General features: G+C 42.9%; 1 protein-coding gene across 1 annotated transcript in view; it reads left to right on the top strand.

Moving 5' to 3' along the window:
- dok7a (docking protein 7a) overlaps positions 1 to 13,414 on the top strand; it is a gene marked incomplete at both ends in the record, with an annotated part of 260,565 nt that overhangs the window by 161,043 nt on the left and 86,108 nt on the right. The window contains 3 exons of the mRNA XM_084312113.1: positions 8,986 to 9,031; positions 10,679 to 11,218; positions 12,866 to 12,954. Of these exons, the coding sequence (XP_084168239.1) occupies positions 8,986 to 9,031; positions 10,679 to 11,218; positions 12,866 to 12,954 (675 nt within the window). The remainder of the gene's footprint in view (positions 1 to 8,985; positions 9,032 to 10,678; positions 11,219 to 12,865; positions 12,955 to 13,414) is intronic.

Here is a 13,414-nt window from a genome sequence, read left to right as displayed (position 1 = left end):
CATTTACAGTGGCCAGTTTCGAATTGCAGTCTCCCTTAGGTGTTTTTTGAGAGTGTTTTTGAAAGTGGGTAGTGATTCACATTCCTTTACAGCTTTGGGTAGGGCGTTCCACATTGATGTGGCATAATTGCGAAACGTGTTTAGTCCCTTGTTTGAGCCGAATCTGGGTTTAACATGATTTGTTGAGCTCCCTCTGGTGTTGTGATCGTGGTATTCACTGACCTTTGGGAAGTATTTTGACATGTACATGGGTACCTTGGTCGTGTAGTGTATCTTGTAGACCAGGCCCATTGCAAGTTGCTGTACTCTGTCGTCTACTCTAAGCCATCCTAGGTTGTCAAAGTGGGCAGGGGTGAGGTGGGTTCTAGGAGTTAGGTCAAGCAGTAGTCTGACCAGTTTGTTTTGAGATGTTTTTAATTTTGTTTTTAGCGCCTTTGAGGTGCTTTGGTACCATGAGGTACAAGCATAGTCGTAGTACCCTTGAATGAGTGCTCCTGCCAGAGTCTTCAGGGTATTCTTGTTTACCAGTGAGGAGATCCGGTACAAGAATCGAGTTCGTTGGTTGACTTTTTTTATTACATTGGATGCCATTTTGTCACAGGAAAGATTTGCCTCTAGGATGGAACCCAGGTAGGTAATATCTTCTTTCCTTGTGACAATATTGTCACCCACTGTAACTGAGAAGCCGTCGGTCTTGCTGAGTTTGTTATTTGAACCGAAGAGAATGGACTCTGTTTTGCCCATGTGTAATGATAGTTTGTTATCAGCGAGCCATATGCAGATTTTGCCTAGTTCTGAGCTGAGGGTTTTTTCAACCTGTAACTTGTTCTTGTCAGAGACCAGCAGGGCTGAGTCGTCCGCAAACAGGAACAAGTTGCAGTCACAAGCTGACGACATGTCATTTGCATAAATTAGGAACAGTAGCGGACCTAGTATGCTTCCTTGTGGAACACCACAGCTTACTGTGAGGGGGGGGGGGGGGTAGGGTACCGTTTACCTCCACCATCTGCTCTCTCCCCTCCAGGTAGGATTGCATCCAGCTCACTGATAGACTATCAAAACCAATTGCTTTTAGCTTGTCAATCAGAATGGTGTGATTGACAGTGTCGAAGGAAGAAGCAGCTTCTATCCCCAGGCCATCAGGCTGCTCAACGAACAATAAACACTATGCAACAACCATCAAATGCACACAGCACACACATCCACACGCACACACTCACTTTAAACAAACAACACACTGCAGCACCCACTCTCCACACTTTAGATCACCTAAACACACTTTATATTTATTGGTAAAGGATTTGCACTACAACTCGTACACCTTACTGTAAATTGTACCTAAATTGTACCTCATCCCATTTCTCCTTTGCACTATATAGTATTGTATATTAGTACATTGCATAGTATATTGTATATTGTATGGTAACTCAGTTACTTCTATTCTGCATTGAACATTGTACATATGTCTATACTGAACACTGTGACCTCTATTTTTACTTCTATTTTACATGCTATACTATTTTATTTCATACTTATCTTGTCTAGCACAGTCTCTGGAGCGTAACAGTAAGACGCATTTTGTATAAAAGTATTCTGTACTTCTGTATGACAACTATTAAAGAAACTTGAAACTTGCAATCATACATAACATCTAACTTTAACACTCCCACTTATGGTTGTCTTGTATACTGTACAACTTTTCCAAAAACATCTTTCAAAGAAAATAATACAGTTCAGAACATCAAAAAGAATATGGCAGTCAATATTACATAACAGGCAATATTTACACACCAATCATGACCTCTGCAAATCTTCTCAATTTCAGTTTGGAGACAGGCTTTGTCATAGCGTCTGCTACCATGTCGTCTGTAGGACAATAAACAAGTGTCATCCTTTCTTCCCTGATGACAGATCTGATGAAATTATATTTTATATCCACATGTTTACACTTCTGTCGGTTTCTAGCAATTGCAATGGTTCCCTGGTTGTCTCCATAAACAACAGTTTTCTTATATACATAGGTATCCATTCCTTCAAGCAGTTGTTCTAGATAAATACATTCCTGTATTGTCATAGCTAGAGCCATGTATTCGGCTTCACAAGTTGACAGTGCCACTGTGGGCTGTTTCTTTGTTTTCCACGAAACCAGTGAGCTGTTTCTGTTCAAACTCACACAATACCCTGTGGTATTTCTTCTGTCTGTGGCGTCTGCAGCACAATCTGCATCACTGTAGGCCCTAAGCCCTCGCTGCTCTTTCTGAAACAAAGCTGTTTATCGGCGGTACCTTTGAGATAACGAAAAACATGTTTTGCTGTAATCCAGTGCTCCTCTGTGGGGTCAGCAAAATGCTGTGAGAATTTACTCACTACAAAACATAGGTCAGGGCGAGTACATGTTGTCAAATAGATGAGGCTACCTACAGCTTCTCTGTAAATTTTTACATCTGTCAATTTCTGAGCATCCTCTTGGTAGTCTAGTTTTTGATCACATGGTGTTTCCCTTGTCCTACATTCTTGCATGTCAAAACGTTTCAGGATCTTCTCCACATATCTCTTCTGGGATATTTTTACACAACTGGCAGACTGTTCGAAGTCCATGCCTAGAACATGTTTTAACCTGCCTAGGTCTTTCATTTTGAATCTGGTGGAGAGCATACTTTTCACCTGCTCTAGGGTTCTAGTGTTGTCCGCTGCGATGATTAAATCATCCACTTCTGTATTTAAACATAGAATCCACTTCTGTATTTAAAAATGGAATCCACTCCTGTATTTAAACATGGAATCCACTCCTTCTGTATTTAAACATGGAGTACCCTCCTTCTGTATTTAAACATGTAGCTACCCTCCTTCTGTATTTAAACATGGAGTACCCTCCTTCTGTATTTAAACATTTAGCTACAAACCTGGCTTTGTACTTGTCGTGGCCTTCAATACCCTCCTTGATTGAGTACACCCATTTTCCTCCCACTGTCTGTCTGCCCTCTGGTAACTTGGTTAGAGTAAAGGTGTGGTTGTCCTCTAGGGACCTCATCTCCTCATCCATTGCTCTCTCCCATTTTTTTGATTCAGGGGACACCTTGGCCTCTTTAAAGGTCTGAGGTACTCCACTCACTACTCTGTAGCAGTAATCAATGCTGGTAAGTGTACTGTCATCCTCGTCACTTTCTCTCCGGGCATAGTCTTTCAGATACTTTGGGGGTTTGTGTTCCCGTGAGGGATACCTCCCACTGCATGAGGCACGTGACGTCACCCGCGGGTGCTCCTCGTCATCATCCTCTGGGGGTTGCTGACTGTCTGTCTGCACGACTGTGCTAAGTACACTAGGCTGAGGTGTCTCTGTTTCTTCACACCTTACTCTGGAGTCCAGCTCTGACTCCTCTGTCTGTGTCTCGTTCTCACATGTTGTCTTTGTGACAAATTTTACTAGCCTGTGTTTTTGCACTTTCCTTTTACCGGGATAATAGATAATAATAGCTTTCCTCTGTCCTGCTGGTAAGCATAACACACTGATCCAAATTTGTACATTCTGTCTAGATTACACTTCTTTCCTGTCAGCGCTGTATACGGGGTGGTGCCTGTGTGCTTATTAAAGCACCTGTTTCTGGTGTAAGCAGCTTCTTGTACCGCATAATGCCATAGACTCTTAGGTAAGTCACCATCTATTAGCTTACACCTAGCCATTTCGAAAAGAGTATGTCCTTTTGCTCTTTCCTTTGGTTGCCATCCATTTTTGATGGTAGGCGTAGCTTTAGCTCCCGTTAGCTTAGCTTTAGCCACGCGGTGCTCCCGGTGCTAAACTAGCCTATCAGCTAAACTTACTACCCTTTATTATTTCGCCCCTGCGTGATCTGGGCCCATAACCTTGTTGCCAGAGTCAGCTATGGAGCGGCAATAATGTGTTCATGACGACAAGGTTTCTCTTTAGCCTTTGGCGTGGTTTATTTCACATTGCACCCAACAGTACACATGAGTCCTTCTCTTGTGAGAGCGACGGAGGAAGAGAGTGAAGGGGGAGGTAACATCTCCTTTTATACTTCTCACCTGGTGTCAGCTACAATAGCTACGCTTATAGCGCCCTCTTGTGGAAACAATTAGACAGTTACATGCAATCATACATAACATCTAACTTCAACACCCCCAAATCCTATCACCACACGTTTACAAGCCTCTCATTTAAAGGTGCTATAGATAACATTGTTATGTAGAGTAATATTTTTCTTTTTAAATAATACATCCACAGAGCTTTTAGAAAGGTGCAGCATACAAAAATGATTGATTAATGAATTAAAAATATATATATATATATTTGCGGGTCCCAAATGAATGTTGCAGGCATGTAGTCCCTCCCTACTTCCCATTTCCCCACGTGGAATGTACCTGATTGGATAAATGACACGCTGGTGCTCTAGTGCGACATCTAGTGGCTGAATGTTATCTGTAGCACCTTTCAATCCTGTGTGAGATGTGTCTCTATCTATATTTTAATACAAGTGGGATCCCATCTTTTAACATTAGTAAATATTCCTAATTGAGCCTCATTTTTCAGTTATTTTCAGTTCTTCTTGAGACGTTCTTCTCTGTTACGCAGGGCGATGGTTGTTCTCTGTTGGCAGGGCGATGGTTGTTCTCTGTTGGCAGGGCGATGGTTGTTCTCTGTTGGCAGGGCGATGGTTGTTCTCTGTTGGCAGGGCGATGGTTGTTGTTCACTTGTCTTGTTGTTGCGCAAGACAGGCTCTTGCTTTTGTTTGGTCTTGTGAGAAGAACCGACGGCATTACGCAAGAAGGTTCACTTTGACAAGCTTCATGAATTTTTACAGAGGTCTCGTTCCGTCTTTGATCATAAATACACATTGGATATTTTCTCGTTGCCATAGTCACAATAGGCCTTTATTTCCTTTAGTAGAACTTCTAGTAGAAGTCAAGTACCTTTGACTTGAAAAACATATCACATGTTTATACTTCAGAAGTATGATATTTAGACTTGCTCCTCAAAATGAATGGAAGTGAATGAGGAGCCTGACACCTGGGAGGAACGCTGCTGTTGCCAGCAGACCACAGGGACAGCAGTGGTCACTAGCTCACTACTAGATGATTTTACATAGAGGTAAGACTGCTGGCTTTTTGACAAGTTCTACTAAAGTGAAATATCCCTTTAAGTGTTGAGCTTCAGCTGTTATACCAATGATATCAGAAAATCCAGTCATTCCACAAACTTGATTGGAGCTCTCTATGTTGTATGGGAATGGATATTAAACCTAGAGCTCCCTCTACTGGTACAGTTCCCTCTACTGGTACAGCTCCCTCTACTGGTACAGCTCCCCCTACTGGTATAGTGGTCCCTCTACTGGTAGTGCTCCCTCTACTGGTACAGCTCCCTCTAGTGGTAGTGCATCTAGCTAGGAATGCAAATTGAGTTTGATGGAACAGTCGTTCCCTTTGGCTCAGTGTAGCCTATACCTCTCGCCTTGAATCTAATAGAGAATCAGATGCTGTGAGGTAAAGCAGGGACATCCGTTTAGGACATCAATGTAGGACTCTGTGTAGGACTTCAGTTAAAGGAACATGCCAACTTTTTGGGAAATTCGCTTATTTGCCATCTACCCTGGAGTTAGACCAGCAGATACCCTTTTCTTCTCTGTGCATGCATTAGGCTTAGTACTGGAACGCTCGTGCCAGGACAACAGCCTGCTCCTGAACATTGGTAAAACCAAGGAGCTGATCGTGGATTTTAGGAGGAGACAGCAGGACACACACACACCACTGAGGATAAACGGGGCTACCGTGGACAGGGTGAGCAGCTTCAAGTACCTGGGGGTCCACATCTCAGAGGATCTGACATGGACAACACACATAGGCTCAGTCGTAAAAAAGGCGAAGCAGCGCCTCTACCACCTGAGACAGTTAAGGAAGTTCAGAGTATCTGGGAAGATACTCCAGTCTTTCTACTCCGGAGCTGTAGAGAGCATCTTGACTGGAAACATCACTGCCTGGTATGGAAACAGCACGGCACAGGACAAGAAGGCCCTACAGAGAGTGCTGCGCTCAGCCGAGCGTACCACGGGTATTGCACTACCACCCCTGCAGGTCCTATACAACAAGAGGTGCAAATCCAGAGCCTGCAGAATAATGAAAGACCCTCACCACCCCAACTACAGCCTGTTCAAGCTGCTGCGGTCAGGCAAACGCCTGCGAACACCAGCAACTAGGACAGAGAGACTTCGGCTCAGCTTCTTCCCCCAGGCCATCAGAGCCTTGAACACTGAACTCTCCACACACAAGCACACATGAACACACACACAACACACACACTGTACATGCTCACACACTAGCAGCCACTTTAACATGAGCACACACACACTCATGCTGCACACGCTCACACTTATGGTCACTTTACAAAAGGAAAGGTCACTTTAAGAATAGTATAGTATAACTTGAGATTGTATAATATAGCATTGTATAGCAGTGTACATAAAGACCCAGTGCCTCATTCGTAGCTAACAGTGTATTGCACTACCACAGGACCTAGCATGTCCTACCATGCTCTGTAAATAACTCATGTACATATACCGATATGCCCTACTTTGTTTACTTGTTTTATTGCACAATGTCGTTCTATTGGATTTTTATTATATATTACCATTGTATTATGCACAATCGTTGCGGGCAAGACCCCCCTCATTTCATTGTATACTTGTATGCCGTGACAAATAAAACTCTTGACTTGACTTGACTTGAGGCTTAGGGAACAGCCGCACCGTTAACCTAGCTTAGCGTCATTCACTGGAAGTAGGTGTGCCAGTGCAGCCTAGTTCCCAACAGTCACGTAATACACTCCAAATACAACTCCAAAACGTTCCTGTAAACATGTTGTGACCTGTGTATTTACCACGTGGCCAAATATACATATATTTTTTGTTGACATTTTCATTTTCTAAGCAAATATATACTCTGAAATTTTTTTTGCCGAAACTGGGCCTGGGCGCAGCGATTTCATCACCTCAAAAGCCCTGTTTCTCAAAAAACAACAGCTAATTTCCCAGAAAGTTGGCGTGTTCCTTGTAGGACATCAGAATTCACCCCCAGAAAGTCTACTGTTTTCCTGATGTCCCCACAGCGAGGCACAGACATTTCTTCTTGGTGCAGGTTGGAGCAGGAGACACCCAACGATTGCTCACCCCACCCAAAATATATTTTTAATGGTTCCTATTTAAAGGGCACCTTTAATCAAAGCCACAGAGGTACAACCAGGGGGCGAAATTAAAGCCCGCCGCCCGCCAGGGGCGCTCAGTTTTTACCTTTGGCGCTTGCCACTGAGAGCCCTGCCCGCCGTGTGGCGTGTGGACGTGTAGTTCGTAACGATACTCTTATTTTGAAAATCTGTGCAGGTCTCATTTCCGGCCCAAGCGCAGCTAGAGTCATAATATCGATGGCTCCGGCAGTTAGCAGCATTCGGTTCGTATGATATTCTTATTTTGAAAAAAAACGTGGCAACGAGTCATATCCGCCCAGCCGGGCCAGCCCTGCAGCGGGATACTATTGGCTTCTGCTCATATCAACACAGAGCGGCCCGCAGCTCTAGTGCCACTGCTAACGTTAAGCTCTCAGAATGGTAGCAGCTCGCCCGCAGCATCTAGTGCTAACGTTAAGCTCTCAGAATGGTAGCAGCTCGCCCGCAGCTCTAGTGCTAACGTTAAGCTCTCAGAATGGTAGCAGTCTGCTCTAGTCTAGATCGGACCTCCATGAGCTGCATAATACCTCCGTTCCCTCGTTAGCTAGCTCGCGTCCCAGTAAACTAAATTGTCTTAGCGTTATCTACCGGGCTAGCAGTAGCTACAGATAGCTCCTGATATCAATGTCTTATAACATTGATTGAATGCGTATTCTAGCTGAGGGCATGTTGAATGTGATTTGACAAAATAACCGTAACGTTAAAAATAGGGTCCAGCTGCATCGCCGGAGAATCCTTGCATGCTGAATGTAGGGTCTAGCTGAATATAGGGTCTAGCTGCAGGGCCGGAGAATCCTTGCTGGAGCTGGAGGCTACTCAAGTATACACACAGACAGTGGAGCTGTTTGCAGATAGCAAGCATTTTGACTTATTGCGTGGTGGCGATGTCTCGCAGATAATACAACTACAAGTATGATTATATAATATATATTTTATTTAAAAAAATTTTTTTATATAAAATATATATATATATTTTTTTTTAATCAAAAAAATTGGCAGGTAAGAAATATGCTTGGCGGGTAAACTCTTCCCATCTACCCGCCACTGGCCGGTGAGTCAAAAAGTTAATTTCGCTCCCTGGGTACAACTAGATACATGTTCCCTGGCAGTTCTGAGAGTTTAATTATAATGATTCTGATGTAAAAGTACATGAAGCTTTAATTCATTGAACCCTTCTTTGGACCGTCCGTGTATTTACAGTTGTGAAATCAATCCAAATCACTTGGAGTGTGATCAAATCACCAGAGAGTACTCAACCTCTATTGTCTTTAACTATGAATGAACACAACACCCTAACTTACCATCTTTAGATAATAAAGTATTCAACCTCTACTGTCTTTAACTATGAATGAACACAACACTCTAACTTACCATCTTTAGATAATTAAGTACTCAACCTCTACTGTCTTTAATTATGAATGAACACAACACTCTAACTTACCATCTTTAGATAATAAAGTACTCAACCTCTACTGTCTTTAACTATGAATGAACACAACACTCTAACTTACCATCTTTAGATAATAAAGTACTCAACCTCTACTGTCTTTAACTATGAATGAACACAACACTCTAACTTACCATCTTTAGATAATAAAGTATTCAACTCCGGAGACACGTAAACAAGACCAGACATCCAACTGTCCCACTGTCCCACTATTTGCCTCATTTAGAGTATAAATAGAAATATTCACATAATCTTGTCCGCATAATGAATTAGATGATCAAAAGTGTTTTCTTTCATTGCCATTTTACAGGGGACGCCATCATCCCACGCTGGTAGTTTGATTCCCACCGTACCGGGTAAGTGTGATCAATGCACGTTTTTATTGTGTCTGTTGCATGTTGCCTCTGTAATGCTGCCAGTCTGTAATGCCAAGCATGGACAGGTTTTAATTAGGGATGTCCGATATTATCGGCCGATATTGGCATTCAAATGTAATATCGGAAATTATCGGTATCGGTTTAAAAATTTTCATTTAATTTTTAACATTTATTTAACCTTTATTTACCCAGGCAAGCAAGTAAGAACAAATTCTTATTTTATTTATTGTCAAAAGTATGCATAATGTTGTGTTAATTCCACGACAAGAGATATGTAATGTTAATTACTTGAAAATTATTCCGTTTTTTTGGGCATATATCGGTATCGGTTGATATCGGTATCGTAAATTAAGAGTTGGACAATATCGGTATATCGGATATCGGTAAAAAAGCCAATATCGAACATCCCTAGTTTTAATGCATGTTTGGGAACAGCAGACACAACCTCTGGTCTTGGCAGCCTGTAATAATACCCTAGAAGCAGACTCTTGTTAGGGCTGCAGGGATTGGGATCAACTCACTTTCAATTCAAGGAATTCAGGAAGTGGATTTTCTAATTCTTCAGATTAAGTGCTTGAAAAACCATTTGGCATGAAATGCTTGTATTATTCAAAGTATTGACAAGTAAGTAAGGATGTTGAACGTTCGGTCATCGGCAAGTAAATGGCGATTTCTTGTTTAAATTTGGAATTGAATTTAAAGTGAATTGATTCCAATCTTGTCGGGGCGGAACCTATATTATGGCCCGAGTTTAGCCTCCAGAAACATAATGTTTTCACTCCGGCAGGCAGATCAAAGTGTTACGGACCTGCAGCGACCCATCGCATGTGTTGAATACAGTGAGACGTGTACAGGACAGTCAGAAAAATAAATAACACACATCCTCCGTTCCTTGGTGCTGAGCCAAACTGTAAAAACAGTAGTACATGAACAAAGCGGGGCTCGCAACTCCCTTTTCAAGTCAAGACTCCCTTTTCAATGATCCAAAGGTGTTTATTTGTGACAAACAGCAGATATATACGACGTTTCGACCTTTCCGCTCTTTTTCAAGTATAAACAAGAAACAGGAAATGACATCTTCTTTATACAGAAATTTATAAATTGGCTATCAGCCCCACCTGGTGATCAGGGGCGGTACCTGTTTCTTGTTTATACTTGAAAAAGACCGGAAGGGTCGAAACATTGTATATCTGCTGTTTGTCAATCTTTCAAAATGTTCAGTTGCTATTGCATGCACTTATCTGTGTTTCAGTGTTTCGCCTGTTTTATTGCAACACTACTATCACCGACATCTAAGAAGGGAGATCCCCCCTTGAACGGCCCTTCTAAGGTTTCTCTCCTCCTCTCCTGCATGTTTCCTATTGCTAGGTTTTAGTGAGTTTTTCCTTGCCTTCGCGTGGAGTATGTCTGGCAGTGTTGCATTAATTTATTTAAAATGGTTTGGACTTCATGGTTGTTTTTGTTTTGTTCTTGATTTATTGTGATGTTTCTTCTTGACTTGTTTAAAGAAGACGTGTCCGGCCCCATGGGGACATTAACGTGTGTTGTCGGGCCTTACAAATAAATTTGATTTGATTTGGAGCATTGAAAAGTGAGTTGCGAGCCCCGCTTGGTTCACGTGTGCAGGACAGAACATGACACAGTCTGACGATGCCTCTCCAGACAGCGTCCACGACACGGAGAAGCAGAAGCCACAGAATGAGACGGAGCGGTCGGTTCTACCGAAGAAAGGAAGAGAGAAGTTGGCCGGTCTCTTAGCCGATCTCTTAGGCTTCTCGAGAAACACAGACGGGGAGCCGGACTCCTCGAAGGCAAACGGACTGAACGCGTACGAGTCAATGACTTCTGCTTTGGGACACCGGCCCAGAATCAAACCGCCCACCACTACCTGTACGCCTTTGCACGCTTCCAAGTCGCGGCAGCACGAAATCATATATGAGAATTGCTCGAAGTGTACAGGAGACGGCTGTCATCCTCCTCTGCGGGTCTCCCCTAGAAGTTCTGCTTCCACCTCACAGATGAGCCAGAGGACTTGCATCAGCGTGAGTTCAGAAGATTCAGAAAGTGAAGAGGTGTTTGCTGCAGAGGAGATGCCGTGTCAGACTGAGTCGGCGGAACGCGTGCTTCAGGACGAAGACTCCGAACGCACAGAGATGACCGTCGAAGGTAAGAGGCGCTCCTCCGGCTGAATTCCTGTTCAACTGAACGCGACGATAACAAACAAACAAGCGAATCTGGCTCGTCCTGCGCTCCTCCGAAGCCTCTGTGTTATCTCTTAGTCTCTCTCTGCTCTGCTCTTCTTACTGATCTCCTGCAACTTCCTCTTCCACTGAACTCACAAGCAATAATCAAAACCAAATCCTTCTGCCTTATCGCCTCCTCTCCAATGTCTCCAAGGTCTCCAGATAAATAGATTCTCTCTTTCTGTCCACTCTGTTTCTCTCTTGGACAACAATAAACAAACTGTTTCTTGTTGTTCTTCCTTCTCTATGGTGCCTCTCTGTGTTCTTCCTTCTCTATGGTGCTTCTCTGTGTTCTTCCTTCTCTATGGTGCCTCTCTGTGTTCTTCCTTCTCTATGGTGCCTCTCTGTGTTCTTCCTTCTCTATGGTGCCTCTCTGTGTTCTCTTCTCTATGGTGCCTCTCTGTGTTCTCTTCTCTATGGTGCCTCTCTGTGTTCTTCCTTCTCTGTGGTGCCTCTCTGTGTTCTTCCTTCTCTATGGTGCCTCTCTGTGTTCTCTTCTCTATGGTGCCTCTCTGTGTTCTTCCTTCTCTATGGTGCCTCTCTGTGTTCTTCCTTCTCTATGGTGCCTCTCTGTGTTCTTCCTTCTCTGTGGTGCCTCTCTGTGTTCTCTTCTCTGTGCTATGCTTTGTAGGTTGGCAGTAAGTGCGGTAATATAAAAAATACAAGGCGTCTCTGCAAGACTAATAGAATCTATGCATAGATGCTAGGGATGCATAATATATCTGTGACCATATCGGTATCGGACAATGATAGGGATGTTTTTCACGTGTCGATATCAGTCCGATGAGCAAAACTGGGCAGATATATATCGGCAAACATATCGGTTGGTGATAGAGATTGAATTTTTTTGGTGCATCAGTCTGATGAGAAAAACTGATGAGAAAAACGGATGATTATCTCTCAGTCTAGCTGCCAGTGTGTGTGTGTGATTTTTGGCCACACAGAGTTTGTTTGGGTAGCGTTAATTGCATGTGAATGACACAGCACAGGATTGTGGGCCAACATTGTTTCAGACAGTATGTACATAAATACCAGTAGTATGTATAAAATGTTATCATCATATACATTCGTTTTACTTATACAAATCACATCGACATCTGTAATATTGGTTATCGGCCATAACAGAAATGTCAATGTCGGTTATTGTATCGGCGCATCCCTAATAAACACTGTACATTCCTTTACCTGTGAGTATCGGTGATGAAACAATCTCGCTTGGTATCATCGGCCCCAGTATTTAGACACTGTGGCATTATGAGTAATCCACTTGTGTTCCTCATGTGTCCACGTGAGTAATACAGTAGCACTTATCCCAGCTGCACAAAGGAGCTCCAGACAACAGATCAGCACCTCTGTAACATCTTGTGTGACGATACCCTCTCCGGTCCCTGTCACTTTATCCATTTCTCTCGTTCTCCCATCTGCAAGTATATACATCAGCTTTGCGTCGCAGAACAGAATCCATAAAGAAAAGGCACGATAAAGCAATTCTTTGTAAGCTTTGTGTTACATTGCTTAAGTTGGTTATGTTTTTTGTTTCATATCTAAATAATTTTTCCTCTCCCACCAGACAAGAGGCTCAGTAATAAGGACGAAAGACGTAAAGTTGACCCCGCTTATGAGATCATGGAGAGCCGGGCACTGGAGAAGAACTCTGAGGTAACCATCTGTTTATATTATATTATTAATATTATTGCCTATATTTATGTCTTTCTACTATTACCCTGCCCATACCTGTACCTCCCCTCCCCCATGCTGCTATGATGCCTGAATTTCCCCCAAGGGGATCAATAAAGGAATATCGTATCTTATCTTTTCTACATCTCTAGCACATAGAAGCATGGCCGGTATCTCTCTAATGCAGACAGATGGATTATGTCTCAATAATTTTTGTCCAGTGACTAAAAGAACTTACTACAAACCGATGACCAAGAAGTTCAGACTGATCTGTAAACGTAACGGATCAGAATTGGTACTCTGTATCAGCCGATACCTAGAGGGTTAGAACTCAGAGTTAGTATCAGCAGAGTCAGTCAGAATCAGCAGAGTCAGTATCAGCAGAGTCAGTATCATCAGCAGAGTCAGTATCAGCAGAGTCAGTATCAGCAGAGTCAGTATC

The sequence above is a fragment of the Notolepis coatsorum genome, assembly GCF_963971535.1.
Source record: "Notolepis coatsorum genome assembly, chromosome: 4".
Taxonomy (NCBI): Eukaryota; Metazoa; Chordata; class Actinopteri; order Aulopiformes; family Paralepididae; genus Notolepis; species Notolepis coatsorum.
The sequence above is the reverse complement of the archived record's forward strand: the minus strand, read 5'-3'. Positions and strand labels throughout refer to the sequence as shown.